Here is a 22,648-nt window from a genome sequence, read left to right as displayed (position 1 = left end):
GAACACGAACTGAACGATTGGATGCCTGCCTACTCAGGGGATACTCAAAGTTTTGGATTCCCTGTCTGTGCATCTATCAAGGAACAGCTGGATTGGGAGCAGATGGCATCCACCTGACCTCAGACCACAGGCAAAAAGATGGGCAGATATGGGACACAGCAGGGCAAGGGACATCCCTGCACAGCAGTGCTCTGACAAGAGCAGCAGTGGCCTCCTCTCAGTGGCCTCCCAGTGCAGCAGCTGCTGAAGACCATTGTGGCTACACAGATGCTTTTTGCTCTGCAATCCCTTTGTACTCAACGGCCATGCTGGGCGTTTCACCTGGGCTGGAAGGTCTGGGTGGGCAGGGAACAGGCAAGAGGCACTGCTGTTGTGACCTCCATGTGTTCACTGGGGACACAACAAAGAGTCTCTTCATCCCAGACACTGCCCAGGGCCTTGGCACTGTGAACCTGAACTTGTTGGACATGCAGGAGACTCTCTGCTGGCAGAGGGAATTACCCACTGGGAAATTGCTGCCTGCAGGTGTCTGATAATGGGAAGATTTGCAAGAGGACTTAGAGGAGCTGGATTTGGGAAGAGTTGAGCAGTAAAAACAGAGCCACCCTCACCCACTCCAGTTATATAAAAACCAGTGCCATCCCAACAGAATCTCTGGTGTTTTTATAGATAATATTATTGATTATAATCAGCAGGATTGCTGATGTTTGTTTCTCCTTGACAAGAGCTTGGGGGTGTTTCTGTCTGCTTTCTGAAGGGAGCCCCTGGGGCCCATTCCCTCCCAGAGGGGCTGCACTTGCTGGGTGCTGGGGCTTTCATTGTTGGGCCCACTGGAAGCCCCTGAGCTGGGCTGGGGACCCATGTCAGGGGCTGGCCCAGCTGTGATGCCTCTGGCCCCTGTGACATCAGGGGCAGCGTGTGACAATGGGGGCAGCTGGAAAAGGCCCCCACAGGTAACGCTGGCCCAGCACAGCCTGGGCAAGCGGTGAGTGCACACGTGGCGGGGCTGGGCTGGGCCAGGGCCGGGCCACAAGCACCAAACCCGGGCCTGCATTGTCCCCATGCATCCAGGGCCAGCCCCTGGGGCCAGTACCTTGGCGGGGCTGCTGCCAGTACCTAGCACGGGGCTGCTGCTGGCGCACTGGGACAGGCCCTGCTGCCTGCCAGCTGCCTGGGGCCCTCTGCTTCCCGCTCTCACATCCCTGCGCCTCCGGGCCTCACTTCAGCCCCCACAAGCTCCCTTGGTAGCCCCACTGAAACCCTTGTCTCTCTCCTCCTGCAGACCATGGCGAACAGACTCGTCCTGGCTCTGACTGTGCTGCTCATCTTCCCGTTCCCACAATCCGTGGTGAACAGATTTCATGGGGATGTGCCACACCATGTATGTGGGAGGTTAAGATATCGCGATGTTACGCTCAGGCAGAACCCCTCCCCTTTTACTGTTACCTTTTACCGTTGACCCCTGTTATAAATGACCCCGTGAAACCGTTAATAAAGGCCATTTCACCATCCACCACATTGGTGAGTGCGTGTGCTTGGTCCGTGTGGCAAAGGTGCTGCCGCCAAGCCATCCTCGACCCGGGATGCCACGCCCCAAGTGGCGGCCACAAGTGGCACCAAAACCCAGGACGATTCGGGAAGCGGGAATCTCCTGGGCGAGTGAATGGCAGCCAGAGTAGCGGGACTGTCTCCGGCGGGGAGGATGCTCCCAGAGGACCGGTGAGAGGGGAAAGTCTCGCGCTGAGGACCAGCGAAGGAGGAAAGCTCGTGCCAAGGGCCGGCAAAGGAGGAAGTCTCGCGCCAAGGGCCGGTGAAGGAGAAAATGGAGTCCCTCACAAATGTCATTTTTAAAATTCATAGGTAGTGGGGCATAAAGAAAGAAAACAGAAAGGTTTTACCAATTCCATCCTACCAAAAGACCAAGCGCGCATCGTGGCAACCGTCCTGCTGGCTTTAAATCAGTTCCCCAGGGGAGACGAAACAAAAAGTCCTGCCCAGAGGCACTGGGCCACCCGGGCACTAGAGGAAGGCCCACAAGTCATGATCAAAAATGAGTTAGGGAAATGGGAAACGGGTTGGAGGCTAGTACTCACAGGGTGAGGGTACACAGCTGTCAGGAAAAATAGTAAAATTAAATGGTGCCCGCTTAAAGTCGATAAAACTGGACCTTCAGGGCAAAAACTAATGAAATTTGTAAAGCTTGGTTTTGCAGGACTGAATCCTCAGACACCCCACGGGCCCGTATACCCCGCTTCCTAAAGGCTGCGACGAATCATCAAGCAGCCCGATGGCAGACCATACCAGGGTCGTGAAAAACTCAGTGACCAAACTAAAGGAGAGGCTGGCGCAGAGAAGGACTGGGGGAAAAAGCTCAACAAAATGTTATCAGTCATGGTTCACATAAATGTTGTTTTTGAAAGTCTTGTTTTAAGTGGTATCCATCAAGTAGAGTTCGAACTCTGGCCAGGTTCTGCCTCTACTTGAATGGAATGATCACCAATCAGCCCAGAGTTTTTCTGCGTCAAAAGGTTCAAAGGGAGTTTTGGAGAAACGTGAATCTGGACATGAGCTCTCCACATCTCTCTTGTTTTAAGGTCAGCTGTCGCAGACTCTGGGAGGATAGTTCGGTGCTGTGGTAAATGTATGATTTCAAATCGTCAACTGTGTTAACAATTATCAGCCAAAAATCTGAGGAAGTCCTGCAAAGATATCCTAAGTCATGGTTCAGTCAGCCCCCATGACTGATTGCCCTTGGTTCCACCTTATTAGGCCCTATTATCGATCTTGGACCTTATATTTTAAACAAGTTAGCATTGTTTATTAAAAACCAGTTAGAAATAGTTAACTTTTTGTTTGTTAAACACTACAGTTAAGACAAGTTTGCTGTGGTTGTGTTGCATTGTTCAAGTTCAGTACATTTTACCAGTTACACGTTTCCCAGTTGTCAGTTTTAACCTTTGCATTTTCTATGTTTTTAACTAGTCATAAAAGGGGGGGGGAAATGTGGGAGGTTAAGATATCGCGATGTTACGGTCAGGCAGAACCCCTCCCCTTTTACTGTTACCTTTTACTGTTAACCCCTGTTATAAATGACCCGGTTCAACCATTAACAAAGGCCATTTTACCATCAAGCACATTGGTGTGCTTGGTCCGTGTGGCAAAGGTGCTGCCACCGAGCCGTTCTCGACCCAGGACGCCACGCCCCAAGCGGCGGCAACGCATGTGGAGGAGATGAAACCGGCCCCCCCAGAACCACCTGAGCCTGGCTGGGGATCCCGGCTCCTGGCTGCCTTCCAGTACCTGCCCCAGATCTGGCAAATTGCTCAGGCACTGCTCCTGCCTTTGGGGTGGTGGCTCCGGCGCAGAAGGGCAGCCGCGAGGCAGAGAGCAGCGGCCCAGAGAGCTGAAGAACAGGCCAGAAGGAGGAAGGTGAAAATCGAGCAGAGAAGGCGGCTCCTCAAAAAGAGAAACAAAGAAATGGAGCAAATGCGCCGGACCCTCAAAGAACTGGAAAAGCAAATGGCCAGGCTGATTCAAATGAATAGAGATACAAACAAGATGCTGAAGGTAGGCAGGGCAGGCTTTTGGAAGACCACAGGCAGTGGCCTGTGTGAAGGAAAGCTTCCTTTGGGCTGGCCAAGGCGAGCCGCACATCTTTGTGAGCAGCCAGCGCACAGAGCTGCACTTGCCGCCCAGCAGAGCCCTGCGCTGGGGCACAGGCTCAGGGCTCATGACACTCCCTGCCCCTCTTCCCTCTATCTCTTCTCTGTATCTATAGTAACTGCATTTATATTAGTGTCTCTCTTTCCACTTTTCCATGCAGAAGCTTTGCATTTTCTCAAGGACGGAGCCATTTGAAGGAAGATCCGGCCAAATGCCTCGAAATTGATTCAAATTGTTAAATAGTTTAGAAATATTTAAAATATTTAAAATATTTTATTTAAAAATATTTTTCAAAGTTTTAATAACTTTAATGTAGACTAATTCTAGATTAATATGGTAATAATAAGTAATAATTAAGTAATGGCACTTATTCTTTATATTATATAATTACTATCATTCATCAAAATTAGTATGAATTATATTAATTAACAAAATTTAGGTATGCTATATTTTTATCTTAAGCAGTGAAATTTACATAATCTTCATGATTAAAATACTCAACTTTTATTAATGTTAATATATAACAGTATATAAAGTAGTTGCTTAGATAAGATTGACTATAATCAGAATTTGTTATTTTCAATATTTAAAATATGTTATTGTGATTTGAAGATGACACTGACTGCCCTCCTGTCTTGGGAGAGTGACTTCCCTCTGGGAGCTGCAGTCAGTGCAAAGATGCAATAAAGGCAATGCCTGAACAAACGCTGTGTCTGTGAGTGTCCATGTTGGACTCAGGTGTCAGCTGTGGGGAATTCCTGACAGAGGGGCACCACAGCACCCCTGGGCCATGCAGAGGCTCCTTTCCTCCCCTGCCGCAGCTGGTCCTTTGGTGCTGTGATCCAGCCTCTGCTCTGCGGGATGCCAAATGCAAGAGAACCAGGAGTGCCACCACTCCGACTGTCACTTAGGTCCCTGCAGAGCTCAGGAGACACCATGGCTCCTGTGTAGGGTGTGGAACGCTGCAGTAGGCCATGACAGCAGGGACAGCAGGGCCAGCAGGGACAGGGGGACACAGCACAGGAATCACAGCCCCGCTGCCCTGGGACAGGCCCGACAGGCAGACAGGACACGGGGCAGGCAGGAGTCCCCATCCTCTCTGTGCCCTCCTGAACACAGGCACATAAGGGACAGGGGGAATGGGGACACAGCAGGCCCCTCTCCTCTGGGAATATCCCACCTGCCCAGGGCCCCTGACAGAACGCAGGGACTGAGGCACTGCAAGAGGAAACCAAGGATGAGGAGGACAATGCTGAGGTAATATTGGCCCACATTCTGCATGCAAACTGCTCCATGGAGGAGAAAACCAGAGGGGTCCTTGCCACAGCAGATCCCTTCTGATGGAATTTTTCGGTATTCCTGCACACAGGTGTCCTGTGCAACATGGAGCACATAAATGCACTTTGACACCAGATTCTCACCCCTGCTCGAACATTCTGGCACAACAGGAGCAAGCATTCCCTAATAACACAGGGGTTCAACTCTTGTGCAAAGCAACACAAATTATCTGCCAGAGCTGCTCCTCTACTGCTTCTTGATCTGAAGGAGGCAGGAGGTGGTTTGGCTAAAGTTCCTTATCTCTTTTGTCTCATAATGGGAAGGTTTCACAGAGGTCTTGGAGGGGCTGGATCCAGGAATAGTCAAGCAAGAAAAAAATGAGCAAGCCCCCCTGAATCTTACTCAGAAAGCACCGTGAGAAAAGCACCTCTGGTGCTTTCATAGTTGATATTATGCAACATATTCAACATTAGTGGTTATATTGTTTTCCCTATTGACAGGAGGTCAGCAAGAGGGGCTTCTGCTTGCTTTCTGAAGGGAGCCCCTGGGGCCCATTCCCTCCCAGAGGGGCTGCACTTGCTGGGTGCTGGGGCTTTCATGGCTGGGCCCACTGGGAGCCCCTGATCTGGGCTGGGGACCCATGTTGGGGCTGGCCCGGCTGCGATGCCTCTGGCCCCTGTGACATCAGGGGCAGCGTGTCACAATGGGGGCCACTATAAAAGGCCCCCACAGGTAACGCTGGCCCAGCACAGCCTGGGCAAGCGGTGAGTGCGCACGTGGCGGGGCTGGGCTGGGCCAGGGCTGGGGCACCAGCGCCGCAGCCGGTCCTGCATTGTCCCCGTGCATCCAGGGCCAGCCCCCTGGGGCCGGCGCCTTGGCCAGGGCACGGGGCTGCTGCTGGCCCACTGGGACAGGCCCTGCTGCCTGCCAGCTGCCCGGGGCCCTCTGCTTCCCGCCCTCACATCCCTGCGCCTCCGGGCCTCACTTCAGCCCCCACAAGCTCCCTTGGTAGCCCCACTGAAACCCTTGTCTCTCTCCTCCTGCAGACAGACCATGGTGTTCAAATCAGTCCTTGCCCTGACTGTGCTGCTCCTCTTCTACTTCCCACGGCCCGTGGTGATTGGTTCGCATGAGGATGCAGAGCTGAGCGAACAGGACCTGGAGCAGGCTCCGCCAGAGCCACCCGAGCCTGCCTGGGGACCCCTGCCCTCGGCAGCCATGCAGCAGGGGCCCTACTGGGCTGCTGCTGAGCTGCTCCTCCTGCCTTTGTTCCTGTGGCTCAGGCGCAGAAGGGCGGCCATGAAGCAGCAAGAAGCAGCCAGGAGAGCTGAAGAAGAGGCCAGAAGGCGCAGGATGGAAATGGAGCAGAGAAGGCTTCGGTTCAAGAGGACGTGCAAAGACTTGAAGGAGATGTGGAGGACCATGAAAATGATCAAGAAGAAAATTACCAGGCTGATTTGAATGAACAGCAAGGTGTGCAGGATGCTCTTTGGGCTGGCCGAGGCGAGCCGCACATCTGCCGAGGGCAGCGCCTTCACTCGGTGCCGCCATGGCTCCACCGGGTCCCTGGCACATTGAGGGCAGCGCCTTCACTCGGTGCCGCCATGGCTCCACCCCGTCCCTGGCAGGCTGAGGGCAGCAGCTTCACTCAGAGCCGCCATGGCTCCACCCGGTCCCTGGCAGGCTGAGGGCAGCGCCTTCACTCGGTGCCGCCATGGCCCCACCCCGTCCCTGGCATGCTGAGGGCAGCAGCTTCACTCGGTGCCGCCATGGCTCCACCCCGTCCCTGGCATGCTGAGGGCAGCAGCTTCACTCAGAGCCGCCATGGCTCCACCCCGTCCCTGGCAGGCTGAGGGCAGCAGCTTCACTCGGTGCCGCCATGGCTCCACCCCGTCCCTGGCAGGCTGAGGGCAGCGCCTTCACTCGGTGCCGCCATGGCTCCACCCCGTCCCTGGCATGCTGAGGGCAGCGCCTTCACTCGGTGCCGCCATGGCTCCACCCCGTCCCTGGCACGCTGAGGGCAGCAGCTTCAGTCGCAGGCTGAGGGCGGCGCGGCCAGCCCGATGGCTGCCGTGTTCCTGGTTACGCTGTACGAGTATTCGCCGCTGTTTTACATCGCCCTGGTGTCCGTCTGCTTCCTCGTCACCAGCGCGCTCGTCCTCGGCTGGTCAGTGCTCGGGGGCCGGTGGGGCTCGGCCGAGGGGGCCTGGGCTGTGCTGAGGGGGAGCAAGGCCAGGCCCACTGTAGGGGCTTGGAACGGTCTCTTCCAACCCAAACGCTCCTAGGCTTCTAAACGAGCAATAAAAATAATTTTTAAAAGAAATTATACGTATTTCTGTTAAGCTCGTTTCTCTTTTAGTAATACCGAAATGTTTTCTTAATACTTTTTGTAATATCATTCATAATATTGGCAAACAATGCGTTTGTGTGTACTGAGCTATGTGTGAATCGAGGCAAGGGGGCAGAGCTGGGGAAGGGTCTGGAGCGCCAGGAGCAGCTGAGGGAGCTGGAGGGGCTCAGCCTGGAGAAAAGGAGGCTCAGGGGGACCTTCTGACTCTGCACAGCTCCCTGGGTGCAGCCAGGGTCTTTTCCAACCTGAAGGATTCTGTGAATCTGTGAGCTGATCTCCTGAAGTGTCTCGAGGGATGGGGAGTGAAAGGGATTCTGATTGTGTTTGAGAGGATGACGCAGAAATGCCACTGTTGCCTTTTTCAGAAGCAGCTCCTTTAATGTCCCTAACCCTCAGGAGTGGCTGTAAATGTAAATACTGGAACTTGCCAGGAGCAGTGCATTGATTGGCAATCAAAATCTTTCATGTAGAAATTGTGGCTACAGCAGACTCGTGTGGCTTGTGGTGACAATAAAACTGGAGTTGTTGAACTTCCTCTCATTGGTTCCACATTAATATCTGCAAAGTGCTGGTGATAAAGGTATCTTTAAAAAAATGATCATACTAAGCCATGATTTAGATGAACCTTCATCATGTCTATCCCTAACCACTGCTCCTTTTGCAAATTTAATCATTATTTATCTACTTGTCGTAAATTCTGGCAATCCTCTGCTCGAGAAGGTCTGAAATAGATGTGTGCTACAAGATCCTAACATGTATGCACTGGTGACTTTTGGGTACGGGGTGTACAGAGGACTGTCCAAAGGCTTTTTGTTTTTCCAGGATCAGAGATTCCAGTTGCACCTGCACTAGGTGTTATTGCAGTTTATGGAAATAAATGCATTTTTTTCTTCAAACTGGAGTATTAAGGGCCTGTTAATGAAGGAGGAGTGGTAGCCAGGAGCTCAGCACATAGCAGCAGGTGAATGTGTGGGCAACTGCTCAGAGGTATTTGCAGCTCCCTTGGAATTCTCCTGTGCCATGGCCATGACCAGGAGCCTCCAAGGGATTTTCCCGTGCCTGCAGCTGCAGTTACAGCTCAGGTGCTCCTGAACTTGCTCAGGAAAACAACTCAAATCCTTCATTTGCCACACAGAGCACTGTAAATGCAAATGTTGTCACCGGAGCACAGCATACCTGATCTATTGCTGCAGTGGCATTTGGGCTCCCCCGTAATTTTCAGCATTCATTTCTTTAATGATGTGTTTGTGTTGGTGTCAGTCAGCTTGAAAAACACCAGCTGTTGAGGAATGTTCATGTTCTCATTTGTCAGGCCTTGCAGTGATGGGAGGAGTGTCTGTTCCTGTGTCAGCTCTGCATACCTGTGGCTCTGCTCACAGGCCAAGTAGGTTAATGCACAGGCAGCTTCCAGAGCCAGTCCCACAGGTGCCCTGGGCACAGGGGTGAAGTGGAATTTACATCACCTGATTACCTGGGCATTGTATTTTTAGCTGGAGGGGAACGCTCCTGTGAGGTGGAGCTGAAGGCTCAGCACCTGTTGGTTCTGCAGAAACATTCATTCATCAACTAAACCCTTGGAAATTCCTGCTTTTTCTAAGCTAGCACTGCTCTGAAGAAATGAATGTTCTCCTCTACCAGCTAATGATCTGGACTGTTAGATCATAAAATAAAAACTGTATCATTCCTACACTTCCTACACTTCAAATTTACAGAAAACCACACCTGACTGTGGAACAGAAAGGCCTCCATGCCTTCAGCTGCTGCTAAAACTGTGCCAGAGGCTCTTTTATCTTGCTGCTTTTCATGAGGATAATCCTGTTGCTTTCATTCAGTGAAGAAAATTTCCAAGGAACGGGGATTTTCTGCCACAATCAGGCAGATTCTGGTATAAAACAGGGCTGCAGAGAGGGGCTCTGTTAAGGTTTGGGTATTGAAGAAGAGAAACAGCTGCTGCCTCTGGCTTCTTTGTGAGATGTTTAACTGGGATATTCCCTCCCCAACAGCCCCAGGGATGTCACTGTGGGTGTTTTCCCTCAGTTGTGGCAGAGAGAGCTGATTTGAGCTGTGCTCAAATCAACGATGGCCAAGAGCCTTCGATGATGCCACTGAACAAACGCAAATGTTTCCATGAAAGGAATGGCTTTAAACGGACAGAGAGCAGCTTGAGTTGGATATTGGGAAGGAATCCTTGGCTGTGATGGTGATGAGGGCAGGGCACAGACAGCCCAGAGAAGCTGTGGCTGCCCCATCCCTGGAATTGTTCAAGGCCCCGTTGGATGGGGCTTGAAGCAGCCTGGGCTGGTGCAAAGTGTCCCTGGTCACGGGAGGAGGCCGGAATGGTGCTCGGTTCTGCGGGACTCCGATGGGAGGGAATTCTGGCCTAGCCCTTTACCACTAGAGGGCACCGACAACTCTCATTCATTTTATTCCCTTTGTGGAAATCCAGAGTAAAATATTCCCCCTTTAAAGATTCCTTGCATCACTGTGCAGACTCCTGCCTTCTGACAAAAAGCTGAAGTCCAAATGGCAGGATCTATTATCCATGCATCCTAGCAGATATTCTGGAAAGCCAAGCTACCTCTTTTTGTTCTGCTATTTGCTATTTAGAGCTGACCAAAAAAAAAGTCAAATGTGTCAACACTAACACTGAACCCACTCGTTCTTGTTTTGTGTCTCCTAGGTTTGGTTTGGGTGTTCCTGTTATTCTGAGGAACTCAGAAGAGACAGAATCCAGCACAAGGGTACTGAAAAAACGGATGAGACAAGTGAAAAATCCTTTTGGGTTGGAGATCCATAATCCTGCTGCAGCTTCAGTAACAAGTCAGTGGATTTCTTACATGGTTTTTGTCAATTTTCATTCCTGAACTTGGTACTTTCCATTTTCTGCCTAGAATCATAGGATGGTTTGGGTTGGAAGGGACCTTAAAGATCATCTTTTTGCTCTCATCCTTTTTCTCTATCATAATTTCTCAGAAATACACTTCCATTACAACAGAAATAAGCTTTTACACAGTTTATAAATGTGGTGTTTTTAAAAGTGAAATGTTTGGATATGAAGGTACATTTTAATTCTCATTAATGGAACACTTCCTGCTATTACAGATCTTTAAGTAACTAAAACATTTGCAAATTACCAACCACTGTGGGCGTTTCTATAAATTTCATGGAATTGTAGAATTGTACAGAATTCATTATGGAATATGTGCCACCCACTTAAATCTAAGCCCAGATCTTCAGCAGTGTTTGGAAGTGCACTATTTTTAATAAATAGATAAATAAATCATCACTCTCTTTTTTCTATCTGTTCTCCAATGGAAACTGCATTTAAATATCTGTTTGGATCAGAGTTCAAGCCACCCCTATCATTCCTGAAATCACCCAGAGAGGAAGTGGAATTCATGGCCTTCTGCATCACTGGGCAGCAGTGAGCAAGGCTGAGTATCTTCCACCCACACGGATGTGGGGCCTTCCAATGCATGAGGAGGGGCTGCAGCAGATTTCCCCCCCTCCCTCAACATAACCCCCCCAAAACAACAAATCCAACAATTCAGGTAAATGGGATTTTTCAGGAGCTTTGAGCACTCCTGCTCCTGTTTGTGCAGGAAGTGTTTAGAAGTTGACAGGTTTTTGAAAAAAGAATGGGGAGCATAGAGGCCCTTTTACTCCTCCCTCTGCATGATCCAGAGCCTTATTCTTTGAGAGCACAGAGTTTTGTAGATGAGTGATCTAATTACTGCCATTATCTCAGGAGGGAATGGACTTTGGGCTGAGGTTGTGCTCTTGGATCTGCCAATGAGTGTCTAAAGTGTTACCAGAAGTTAAAATTTACCGTTCATAAAATGCATGTGATATTTTTGTGAGCTTAATCAGCCATTTTATCTCCTCACACCCACTGACTTCCATAAACACTAAGCTGAATCTAAATTGTCAGAAGATTTGTTTATAATGATAAATAATTTTTGTTATTTTATAATGTTTAGCATTTTAGGGGCGGCCCAACTGCAGCCTTTCAGTACCTGAAGGGAGCCTAGAAGAGACTTTTACAAGGGCCTGGAGGGACAGGACAAGGAGGAATGGCTCCCCACTGGCAGAGGGCAGGGATAGATGGGATAGTGGGAGGAAATCCTTCCCTGTGAGGGTGGTGAAACCCAGGCACAGGTTGCACAGAGAGGGACTTGGGACAAGGGGATGGAGGGACAGGACACAGGGAATGGCTTCCACTGCCAGAGGGCAGGGATGGATGGGAGATTGGGAAGGAATTCCCTGCTGGGAGGGTGGGCAGGCCCTGGCACAGGGTGCCCAGAGCAGCTGTGGCTGCCCCTGGATCCCTGGAAGTGTTCCAGGCCAGGTTGGACAGGGCTTGGAGCAGCCTGGGATGGTGGAAGGTGTCCCTGACATGGCAGGGGGTAGAACAAGGTGAGGTTTAAGGTCCCTTCCAACCCAAACCATTCTATGATTTTATGGTTCTGTGATAAAAATCTGTGACACTGAAGGTGTTTTCTGCCTGTAGCTCTTCAAGCATCTAGACTTAGCAATTCCAGGATTGCTGCAGGTGGTGAGTTAATGAAATCCCTCTCCTCTTTCTCCAAGGGGGTGTAACACTGACACCTGACTGCCTGGAGGACTGTGTCCTTACCTGCTACTGGGGCTGCAATGTCCAGAAACTCCACGAAGCGCTGCAGAAACACGTCTACTGCTTCAGAATAAAGACTCCTCAGGCATTAGAGGATGCTCTCTACAACGAATACCTCTACAAACAGCAGTACTTGTATCCTTTTTTTGAATTGTTTTGACAAAATATGTTGATTTTTTTGGCACGGGGAGCATTGAGGATGGTAAATGCGCTGCAGATTTTGGCACAATGCATTTATGAACAAACACGATGAGAAATACTCTTTATGCAAACATCATGTTTGTCTGCAATTGCAGCCACTGATTGTTTTCCTTGACACAGGCAAAGCATTAAAAAAAATGACAAGGCAGAGAAATATTGTCAGTTACCAGAAGATGCTCAAGTTGTGGATTTTGGCCCTGTGCCTAGAGCTCGCTATCCCTTGGTAGCATTGCTGACGTTAGCAGATGAAGAAGACAGAGAAATATATGATATTGTAAGTAATATCAGAGTATATTTCAGGGCCACTGTGTTTAAGGTCTGAATGTTTCAGGAGAGAGGCTTGAAAAAAGCAGCTTCACTTTCCTGTTCCCTAGAATTTGGTCGCTCACTTTCTTATTTTCTTAAATAAAGCAGTTCAAGGCTTTAACTTCCAAATCTCAGTCTTTGAAGAGGCAATGGGGAAACATTGCTTACTCTTTACTTATTCACTACAGCATTTAAAAGATGCTTGTGATTTCCCCAAAGCTTCAGCCTGCCAATGTCCCTGAGGAATGAGGGTTGGGGCAGTTTAGCAACCTGTTACTCTGATTTCTGGGATCACACGGGCATGTGGTGGAGCTCTTGCACTTAAACAGATTCTTGGATTCTGTTGGCAAGGCAGGAGGGTTTTTTTAATAAGTGTCTGGCACAGATATGGAGCTGATTGCTGACTTGGCTATTAGAAACCTAGAAATTACCTTTCTGCCCCAGGTCTGTGTCATGGTTGTGTCTCACAGGAGCCAACTCCAGGACACTTCCAGGAAGGGGTGAAAGTCTGGCTCGAGGCTGATGGGAGACACTCAGCTCCTCAAAAAGGGTCTCCTGCTAATCTCTTGCTATTAAAGCAGCTTCAGCCTTGCCACATGCTGTTCAATACCCTTTCTAAACTCTAAATTGGTGAACTCTGAATGATTTGAGACACACTTTTATCTCCCATCTTTTCATTGGATTGATAATCTGCTTGCATTATCTCCTTGAACAGTAGCACAACTGAATTCAGAAGCAAATTGCCTAAATCCACTGAACACTTTTCCATGCATTCAGCTGCAAGCTGTAATCACAGCAGTACCTGAGAAATCTGTCCCCTTTCCAGTGATGGCTGTCCTTGGCTTCTTGTCACCTGACTTTAGGACTGCCCTCCTCCCTCCTGTCCCCACTTGAGATGTTTTAATACATTTTTATAGAGACTCTAAATGTAGTATTTGAATGTATTTGACATTAGCATGGGCATGAATTTGTAACAGCTCTCTTTTGAGCCTTAACATAGAAGAAAGGGGTGGAAGGAGAGTGGTGGAGGTATTTTTCCTCTGGTTTTGGAGGAAAGGAACACATCTGTAAATCCAGTCAGGAGTAACTCCACCTGAACTCCTTGCCAGACAAATGTCAGAATTGCGTCTGGTTTGTTGAAACAAACTTGTAAAACAGAAATGGTATGTGGAAATGGATCTTTGCCAGTGTGATATTACCATTTTGAATTATGTTTGGGGGGGTCTGTGTGGGTGTCCATCACTGTGGATGGTGTTTTAGTGATTCTTTCCTGGGGGGGGGGGGTCATCTGATTTTTATCCAAACTGGTTTTGTGGCAAGATCATCCCTAGTTGGTTTTGTGCCATCATTTTCCTCCAGATCCAGAAAATTAGCATGACCATATATAAAATGTACAGAAATTACTGGAAGAGTGTCATGGCTAAAGTGGAAGCTTAGATCTCAGGCACTGTGATTTAGAAAAAAAAGACCCTTTTGCCAAGGAATAGTGAAATCAGTTCTTATAAATCCATATGTGTAGGTACGTACACATTTGAACTCTGTATTTAATTAGCCATGTGTGGATTTTGAAGTGCAAGTCTAATTTGCCTTTAAATTTCTTTTTAAAGCAAAACAGCTTCTATATTTCATTTCTCTTTTTGACAGCTTCTGGGAACTACAATAATATTGAATTTCACTTTCTTTTTTCCCAGCTTTTTAGAGGCTATTACGTAATTTGGGCAGGGTGGGGGTTGTTAGGCACAGCATGCAAGCTTGGAGTGCTTGTATTTCCAGAGGAATTATCTGAAGTCAGCCCGTGGGGGTTCAGAATCCTTTCCAGTGAAATTTGTCTTTTGCCTGCTCAGATTACAAGCCAATCACTTCTTAGTGGTTTTTGGAGTCTGAAAACTGCAGTCTGTGTGTTTCTGAGGGAAGGGGGAGAAAGTGGAGAAGACTGCTCAGGTGCCTTTGCAGTTTGGGGTGTAATTCCATGAGGTGGGAGCAGCCAGAGCAGGGCTCTGCTATAAACTGGCCACAGAAGAGCTCCGTGGGGAAGCAGGGTGGGAAGCTGAAGGAGCACCCAGGGCTCTCTTGTGCCACATCCTGTTTATCCCTTGTCCACTATAATTTTTTTTTTTTTAATCAGTGCTTCAAGTCAACATTGTTGAATTCCTGATTGTCTAAAGAATTAAGCAGGTCAGGAGCTGTACCAAAGCAAAACAGAGAATCAGGGAATAATATGGGTTGGAAGGCACCTTAAAGATCATATTTCCCATCCCCTGCCTTGGGCAGGGACACCTTTCACTGTCCCAGGGTGCTCCAAGCCCCGTCCAGCCTGGCCTTGGACACTTCCAGGGATCCAGGGGCAGCCACAGCTGCTCTGGGCTCCCTGTGCCAGGGCTTCACCACCCTCACAGCCAGGAGTTCCTTCCCAAAATCCCATCTAACCCTGTCCTCTGGCAGTGGGAACCTATTCCCTGTGTCCTGTCCCTCCATCCCTTGTCCCCAGTCCCTCTCCAGCTCTCCTGGAGCCGCTTTAGGCCCTGGAGGGGGCTGTGAGGTTTCCCTGGAACTTTCTCTTCTCTGGAGTGAACACCCCCAATTCCCTCAGCCTGAGTGATAAGGTTATTAAACATAGAATTTTTGTCTGTTTGTAGATTGCAATGGTGGCTGTAATTCACGTTCCTGATGAAAGCTACAGACTCTCCTGCCGAATTTTGTATCAGTATCTCCTCCTGGCTCAAGGTCAATACCATGACCTGAAGGTAAGCCACGCACAGAGTCTGGTTTCATGTGTATGACAGTGTTAACTTTAGCTTGTGTAGGCTTTCAGGAGCCTAAATTAGTACAAGACTTCTATTGTCATGCAAAGAACTGGATGGTAGTTTAAATTATTTTATCAGTTAAGTAGTGCCACAGGAACTTACTGTACAGAAATATTTTCCATTAAAATATTCAAGATTTCCCAGGGAGATGAACTGCTTCTAATCTAGGAGTCCTAGTGTCCACTTAGTAAAGCAGTAGGAAAAGAATCACTGTTGAATGCTTCTTTCCAGAATTGTTATTTCCTTTCTTCAAAATTCTCTTTTAATCAGGAAAGCCTCAGAAGAAACTTACTTTTTAAAAATTCCTTTTTCTTGCACTATGCTTAGGAATCATGCCCAGAAGAATTTGCACTTCACGTAAAATAAGACAAAAAAAGGAGTAGGGGATTGGAATATGAGCATGAGCAGAACGGGTTGAGTGCAGCAGATTTGACAGGATGGTGGGTATAATTTTGGTAGGAACAGATAGAGGATCCCTCTAGGCACAGAGACTGATGGACCAGAAACAAACCCAAACTGCTCAAAACCTGAGCACTTCTGTTAAATTTCATGCATGACATTGATTTGATACAACCAAGGTCTGAGGACTTCTCTTTAATATTTTCCCACTGTTTTATGTAATTTCATGTTTCTGAAATGCCTTTAACTGGAGGCCAGGCAGCTGCCAGGACCCACACAGAGTCTGGCACTGTTTGACCAGTGAATGGATCCAGTAGAACTTCCACTGCACCTGTGCGTGTGCAGAGATTGGGGAAGAGTTTGTTCACTCCCAAATATTTGTGTTTATGTGTATTTTAGCAACTCTTCATGTCTGCAAATAGTCCTGCACCCTCCTGCAGTGATACCTTCCCTGGTGAGAGCAGCACTGACAGAGGGCTGCTGGAAAAGGCTGGGCTGGCTGGAGATGAAGCAGAATTGCAGGAAGAAAACAGCAAAGACTGTGTGGTGTGCCAGAATGGCCCTGTGAACTGGGTCCTCCTGCCCTGCAGACACACGTGCCTGTGTGATGGCTGCATCAGGTATTTCCAGCAGTGCCCAATGTGCAGGCAGTTCGTGCAGGAGTCTTTTCCACTTTGCAGCAAAAAGGAGCAAGATGAGGATGAATCGACCCGTGTCTTGCAAGATGTTCTTCCTGGAAGAGTTTTTTAACAGGAGTTAAAAATAAAAGACCTGGGTTATGTGCACTAAGATTAAATGTGGAAGCCAGACTATTTATGGGAGGATATGTAGTGTTAACTTGTAGGATTTTGCTTTTTTTTTGTTGGGTAATTTTCAGCTTCCTTATTTTTCCTCGCTCCATATGCTCACAGGAGCGCTGCTTCCCCGTGCAATGTGGACAGGAGAAGTGCGTAGGATAGCTCTGAAGGATGTGAATTTATTTATAACTGCTTCCTAGATTTTCTTGGAGCACTATTGGAGGCTATTTTGACTACTAAATTTAGGCTGTCTACTAAAAAAAGAATAAAACTTGCAAGTGCAGTTGCCCAAGGCTCATTCTATATTTATTGTGTTTAAAATACTATAGCTGTATATAATTTTAACTCGGTATAATTTAGGAACTTAGCACTTTACAGAATGTACCATATGAAGGAAAGTAAATATTCTTCATCATTAACTCTGTGTGTGTTTATTTTGTAGCTGAAGGTTGGGAGCTGGGGGGTTGAAGGTGGGGCTCAGGACACTGTTTCTGGCTGGTTTGAAGGATTTGTGTGTGAGGGCCTTCAGCCAAAGCCCTTTGGAAAGGTTTTTGTTGATGACTCTTGAACTGCATGTTGATGACACTTTCGAGCCTGAGCCCCCGCGATGACATCTCGTGACACAGACTTTCAGTCTTGTTGGCAGTGCCTGTAAGAACTTGTTCTCCATGCAAATGTTGGTTAATCACTCTCCAGAGTGGTGGCAGCTTTGTGGTGCTTTGAGGGATTTCCAACTCTTTTCACTTGCATGGTCAGCTTGGATGATCAGTAACAAGTTAACCAGTTACCCTTATCAATAGTCCCAGGAAATGTACCTGCTCTAACAAAGGAAGAAGCTAAAGAATAGCAGAAAATTATTTCCTTTCATTCCAGTGGTGTGCTGTCAAAAGCAATAAAAATGCCTGTTGAGAAAGGACAAATGGGCTGAGTCTCACAACTGCTCATATAAGGGAAAATGCTCCTTAGAACCTGTAGAAATGGGGAGTAGCTGCTTTCTGTCCTCCTTTTTGTTCCCTTGCAGCTTTTCTCCACATCCAGTTCCAGGACAGCTGCTCAGGCTGAGGCAGGGAAAGCTGTGCTCCATGATCCTCAGCCCTGCTCTCCTGCAGATCCAGGGTACATCCAAGGTGCTGCACACCTCCAAACCAGGGAAGGAATCTTCCCCCACTCAAAGGTATTCCAAGTTCACCTTTCCATCCTTCTTTTTTACATTGTTTGTTGTGACCCTGCTTCTGAACTCCTGGCAATTACCTCTGAGGAAAAGATTTAGGTGGTGCTGTTGGGAAGAGTAATGGTTAGTTGTAAGGACAGATGGGAGTGGAGAATTGATGCCTGTAGCCACAGATTTCCAGCCAGTGATCAGCAGCCTGGTTGTAAGATAATTTATCTGCTCTGCCTAAAGTGACCATCCTGGCCAGCGACAACTTGGGGATAAACTTGTGGACAAACCAGGCTGCTGTTTGCACTGTGTATCAACCAGGAATGACACCCTGAGGTGTCTGTGGGGATGGAGCCGTGCCTGATCCATGGCAGCAGCAGCTTCCACAGCAGCAGCTCACCCAGCATGTGGGACAGTGGCTGGGCAGTTTGTTATTGCAGAGGAGCAGGGTAATGCTGTGCTGTTCCAGCCTGGAGCTGGGCACTGATAATTAGCAGGCACTTGTTTGCCCACGGAGATCATGAAGGAGGTGTTGTTTACTGCTCCACCGCAGTAGTCACCGATATTTAATCAATTCATTAAAATCTCCCATCAAACAGGGTGACCCAAACCTGTGGGCCTATTTAATCTCACATGAAATGGTGTTCAAGCAACCCCACAGAGAGTTGCCTGGTCTGCTTCATCTTTCAATCGATGCCAGTATTAAATAATAATGGCAAGCAGGATGTAGCTGTGCTGATCTGCCAGGCCATGTATTTACCATTAAGTCTGTCCCAGCTTTTCATTTGTTACTTGCTCTTTTAATAGCATTTTCCAGAGATGCTTAGTTGCTTTCTCTGCTCTAACAAGCTTCCTTGCTGGCCCAAATGAAAGACCTGATGAGAGTTATAAAAAGTACAGTAGCTGCCTCATTACATTTGCCCTTCTTCTGAGAAGCCATGCCAAAATACAGATTAGGTGAGAAGGAAAAGGAGCAGCTTTAAAGATGCCCAGTGTGTCCCTTGGTTGTCTCAAAGCAGGGATTCAAGGCTGTAAGAGAGAAATAAAACCTTCCTGTGACCCACAAAAACACAGTGTATTGACAGAGGCTGTTCTGCTCTGTCACCCTGTTGTAATAGAGGTGATATAAAATTCCTTTTCTGCTCATTAGAGATGATGTTTATGGTTTTGGTGACATCAAGGAACATTGGAAAACTTCTGGCAGTAGGACTTGGTTCTTTTAAGCATCACTGGGGTGTTTCAGATTCATAATGGTTTTTGCTGCAGAAGAGGTTGGTTTGCTTTGATTCATCAACCCTGATCAGAGCTGAAGCTTCCAAATGTGTTGATCAGACAAAGTGGTGCTATTTAGGGATGTCCCAAGGTGTCTTTCCAAGTGCCAATGGACTGTAACATGGGCATCTTCCTTCTATGGGGAAAGTTGCTATGTTAGGATCTTCCTTCCTCCTTATCTGCCTCCTAAGTAGAGGGGAAAATTGTTGTAGGGAAAATCCACATCAGCTCAGGTGGCTGCTGTACAGCTCCCTGACAGGAGGGTGCAGCCAGGTGAGGGTTGGCTCTTCTCCCAGGAAACAAGGAGTAGGACAAGAGGAAACAGCCTCAAGTTGCAGCAGGGGAGGTTTACATTGGATATCAGGGAAAATGTCTTCACTGCAAGGGTGGTGAGACTGTCCACAGGCTGCCCAGGTATATGTTTTGTTCAGCTTTAAGATGAGCTTCTGTTTTAAATGAGGCATTTAAATCAGATGAATCTGATTTAAATGCCTCATTTACATGCTACCATCAAACTTCAAGTGTGGTAACAGCAGACAGGAATTGGGTGAGTTTCTCCTGCTGATTTTCACCTTGCTGGGGCTCCCTGTGCCCTGAGGAAACTCTGCCAGGTGAGGGGGGGTCTGGGGCTGGCATCTGTCACTGGAGGTCTCTGCAGGCACCAGTCACCACTTGCTCAGCTGTCCTCACATCCAGAGTAAACAAGGACTGGCCTCTGTCACTGCAGCGGACGTGCAGCCCCTGCAGAGGCTGTCCCTGGTGTCCTGTGCGTGTGGAGCTGATGTAATTAATGCCAGGGATAGCTGAATTCCATCTGCTACAGCAGAAGTCCTCTGGTGGAAAGGTTTGGTGTTGCCTTGCTGGAATATGCTGGGCAGAAAAAAAGAGAAAATTGGATTAGGGGTTTATTTCTGGGTAAGTTTGGTATTACCACCATTTCTGATGGCACACAAGGATGCAGGTGCAAACCTGAGCACAGCTATGAGGCCACAGCTGAGCACTAGAGAGTCCCAGGTTTTTCAGGATCTGCCACAACAGCTCCCAAAACCACGGAGGGGGCCAGAAAGTGTCTGCTGAGCACTTCAGAGTCACTTGGGGCAGCTCTGCAAATTATTTCTGTGTTGCTTTTACTCACTCTGTGTGAGCAATGTGTGTAGAGAGACAAGAGCTTGTAGTGCAGTGTGGATATAGCTGTAAAAAGGGCCTGACACTGGTTGGGTTCCATAAATTCCTGGGAATGTGCAACACCAACATAAAGGCACCTTTGTGTGGATGCTGCTGCAGCTGAGCTGGAGAGGTCCTGCCTTAATTATCCCATCTCATAATGGGAATGATTTAAAAGAGTCAAAATACTATATGTAGACACTAAATGAATCCATCAGCAGAGTCTGATGTCCAAAGTGAGGAGTCTTTGTGTTTCTCATACAGAATTTTGGAGATCAATGACATTATAAATTCACGCTGAGGTTACTGAGCCTTCATCAGGCTTGGGAAACCCAAAAAACTCATTTTGTTCCTTCTCCCTGCACATGCAGTCCTCAGACACGGAAAGGGCAACACTGGGATGTTTGTCACAGTTGTGACGTGGGGATTTGCATTTCTGTCACACCTCTGGAAGTGTTCAAGGCCAAACTGGGTGGAACTTGGAGCAACCTGCTCACATGGAAGGTGTCCCTGCCCATGGCAGGGGGTTGGAATGAGTTGATTTTTAAGGTCTCTTCCAACCCAAACCATTCTGGGATTCTCTGATTTCCATTCTTTAGAAAACACCTGCACTACCTGGATCCTCCTGTGTTTCGAGTGAATCCCAGAACTGCTTCTGTGGGACCAGCAGTAATTATCAGGACAATTAGTTGCTACCTGTGTTTTCTATCCTCAGTTTGCAGCGACCTTTAATCAGCAGAAGATTTGTACTTAAAAAGCTTTTCTAGGTTTTAAATGCTTCCTCCAGCTTTTTGTCTTCATCAGCTGAGGGGTTTTGGCAGTTCCTAATAATTTTTGCTCTCCCATTGCATAGCCACTTCACATCTAATATTTCCTGGCAGATTTCTCAGTAGTAGCTGCAGTCAGGGGACTGGTGAGAGGTCTAATGCATCACTTCTCTCTCTCCACATGCTCTTTATTCCAGTGTCTATCAGCTCCTCATGAACAATACTTTGACAAGCAGGCTGGAAGGGAGGATTGCTAACTTGTGAATTATTTTGATAGTTACCCTCTTCTTTTTTTCCCTGTAACTCTGCAGATGCTGTTGAGTTTGGAGGCAGAACAGAGCTCTACCAGGGGTTATCAGGCATCAGCCTCCTGCCAGCAGAAGTGTGAGATACAGATGTTGTGTCTTCCCTGCTCACGTGCAGCACAGACACCACATTTGGTTTCTTCACTCCAGTTCCTGAGGGTCCTCAATTTCAAGGATTTTCCCTGTAGGGAAAGACTGCCAGATCAAAAAGCAGCAGCTTGGAGGGAGCCTGAGGTGGGATCTTGCTGGCAGCAAGGCTGGGGATGATTATGGCAAGTGAGGAGCCCTGAGGGGGTCAGACATGGCGTGGTCTCTGCTTGCCAGGGTGAGCAGAGCTCTGTGGGCAGCGCATTCCATTGATCCAAGTAAGAGCAGGGCAGTGATTTATGGCACAGCACAGCTTGAAAAGCAGAGATTTTCATTCACCAGATGCTGCCATACATGAGACAAGGTTGGTGACCCAGCTGCTGCCTTTCTCCTCCCAGGTGCTCAGTACCAAACCCTGGCTGGAGTGGCTGAAATATCATCCAAATCTTCTTCTACTGAGACAGCTTGAATGACACTTGAAAGAATTTACCTTTACATTTTGCTATAGGACCAAAAAGGACTATTTGCTAAGGCCTGGTGAATTCCCATTAAAGAATGACTGCAACTTTCCCAGTCTTTCAATCTCTAAGTGTCTTCCCAGAGATAAAAATGTGTGAATGAGTCTGCCAGCTCCAGTTTTCCCTTTCGGCACCAACTTCTTAATGAAAAAGTCTCCATCAAATTTCACAGCATTCAACACTCTGTCATTAGGAAGGCTTGGGTAAGATGCAGAACAGCCCTCAGAGGTCTCAGTGGATCATCTCCATTGACATCTGTTCCAGCTGTGCCCACACATGCTTGTTAGTCCATCCAGCCCTAGATGGCACTTCCCTGGATTTTACTGAAATTGTTTGGAGCCAGGAGCAGGAGGATCAATGAGGGCTGTTTTCCCGCCTGTTTATCTTCCACATTTGGATCCCCTTCCATTTCACCAAGTGTGAGCACTGAGGTTTTCCTCCACCCCAGCATCCTGACTACATCTAAACCCTCACCCAGCCTGGAAACTCCTCCTCTCTCCTTTAATGATATTCTTAAATTACCCTAATTTTGTCAGCTGCTCCATTATTAATAACTAACGAGGAAAACTGCCACAGTGTCAGTGCTGCTGACACATGTCTCAGGCTGGAACCAGGCTTCCAAAGAGAGTTTCTTGAGAGAGGTGGTTAGGGAAGCAATTTCCTCGATGCTGCGTGCTAATGCACATTTCCAAGGCAGCCTTGGAGCCGGGGAGTCGAGCAGCTCCGTTGCACGGTGCCTCCTTGGGGATCAGTGTCTTGTTTCATCAGGGCCATCTGCTTGCAACACAGCCTCAGTCAGCTCCAAGTCCTATAACAAGCTGCTCTCAGTGCTGGCTGGAAATGGTTGGAAAAATCCAAGTGTTGTAGGTAAACATGAGGCTGGCTATGAGATACAGCCATGCAGGGAGTTATTGTGCTGCAGGCATTTAGGGGTGTTGGTGTGCA

General features: G+C 48.0%; 1 protein-coding gene across 1 annotated transcript; it reads left to right on the top strand.

The window, feature by feature from the left end:
- The first annotated feature begins 6,921 nt into the window (after positions 1-6,921).
- Positions 6,922-16,850, top strand: CGRRF1 (cell growth regulator with ring finger domain 1). Its single transcript, XM_036384915.2, has 6 exons — positions 6,922-7,108; positions 9,972-10,111; positions 11,882-12,059; positions 12,252-12,399; positions 15,068-15,175; positions 16,034-16,850. The coding sequence occupies exons 1-6, from the start codon at positions 7,005-7,007 to the stop codon at positions 16,382-16,384; spliced, it is 1,029 nt and encodes a 342-aa protein (XP_036240808.1). The 5' UTR covers positions 6,922-7,004; the 3' UTR covers positions 16,385-16,850.
- Positions 16,851-22,648: the final 5,798 nt, after the last annotated feature.

This window comes from Molothrus ater, chromosome 6 (genome assembly GCF_012460135.2).
Source record: "Molothrus ater isolate BHLD 08-10-18 breed brown headed cowbird chromosome 6, BPBGC_Mater_1.1, whole genome shotgun sequence".
NCBI classification, from domain to species: domain Eukaryota; kingdom Metazoa; phylum Chordata; class Aves; order Passeriformes; family Icteridae; genus Molothrus; species Molothrus ater.
Note: the sequence above shows the minus strand (reverse complement) of the source record. Positions and strands in the feature narration are given on the sequence as shown.

Coding starts and splice junctions, on each gene's coding strand:
- CGRRF1 (XM_036384915.2), top strand. CDS start 7,005: ATGGCTGCCGTGTTCCTGGTTACGCTGTACGAGTATTCGCCGCTGTTT. Junction 7,109..9,971: donor AGCGCGCTCGTCCTCGGCTG/GTCAGTGCTCGG, acceptor TGTGTCTCCTAG/GTTTGGTTTGGGTGTTCCTG. Junction 12,400..15,067: donor ACAGAGAAATATATGATATT/GTAAGTAATATC, acceptor GTCTGTTTGTAG/ATTGCAATGGTGGCTGTAAT.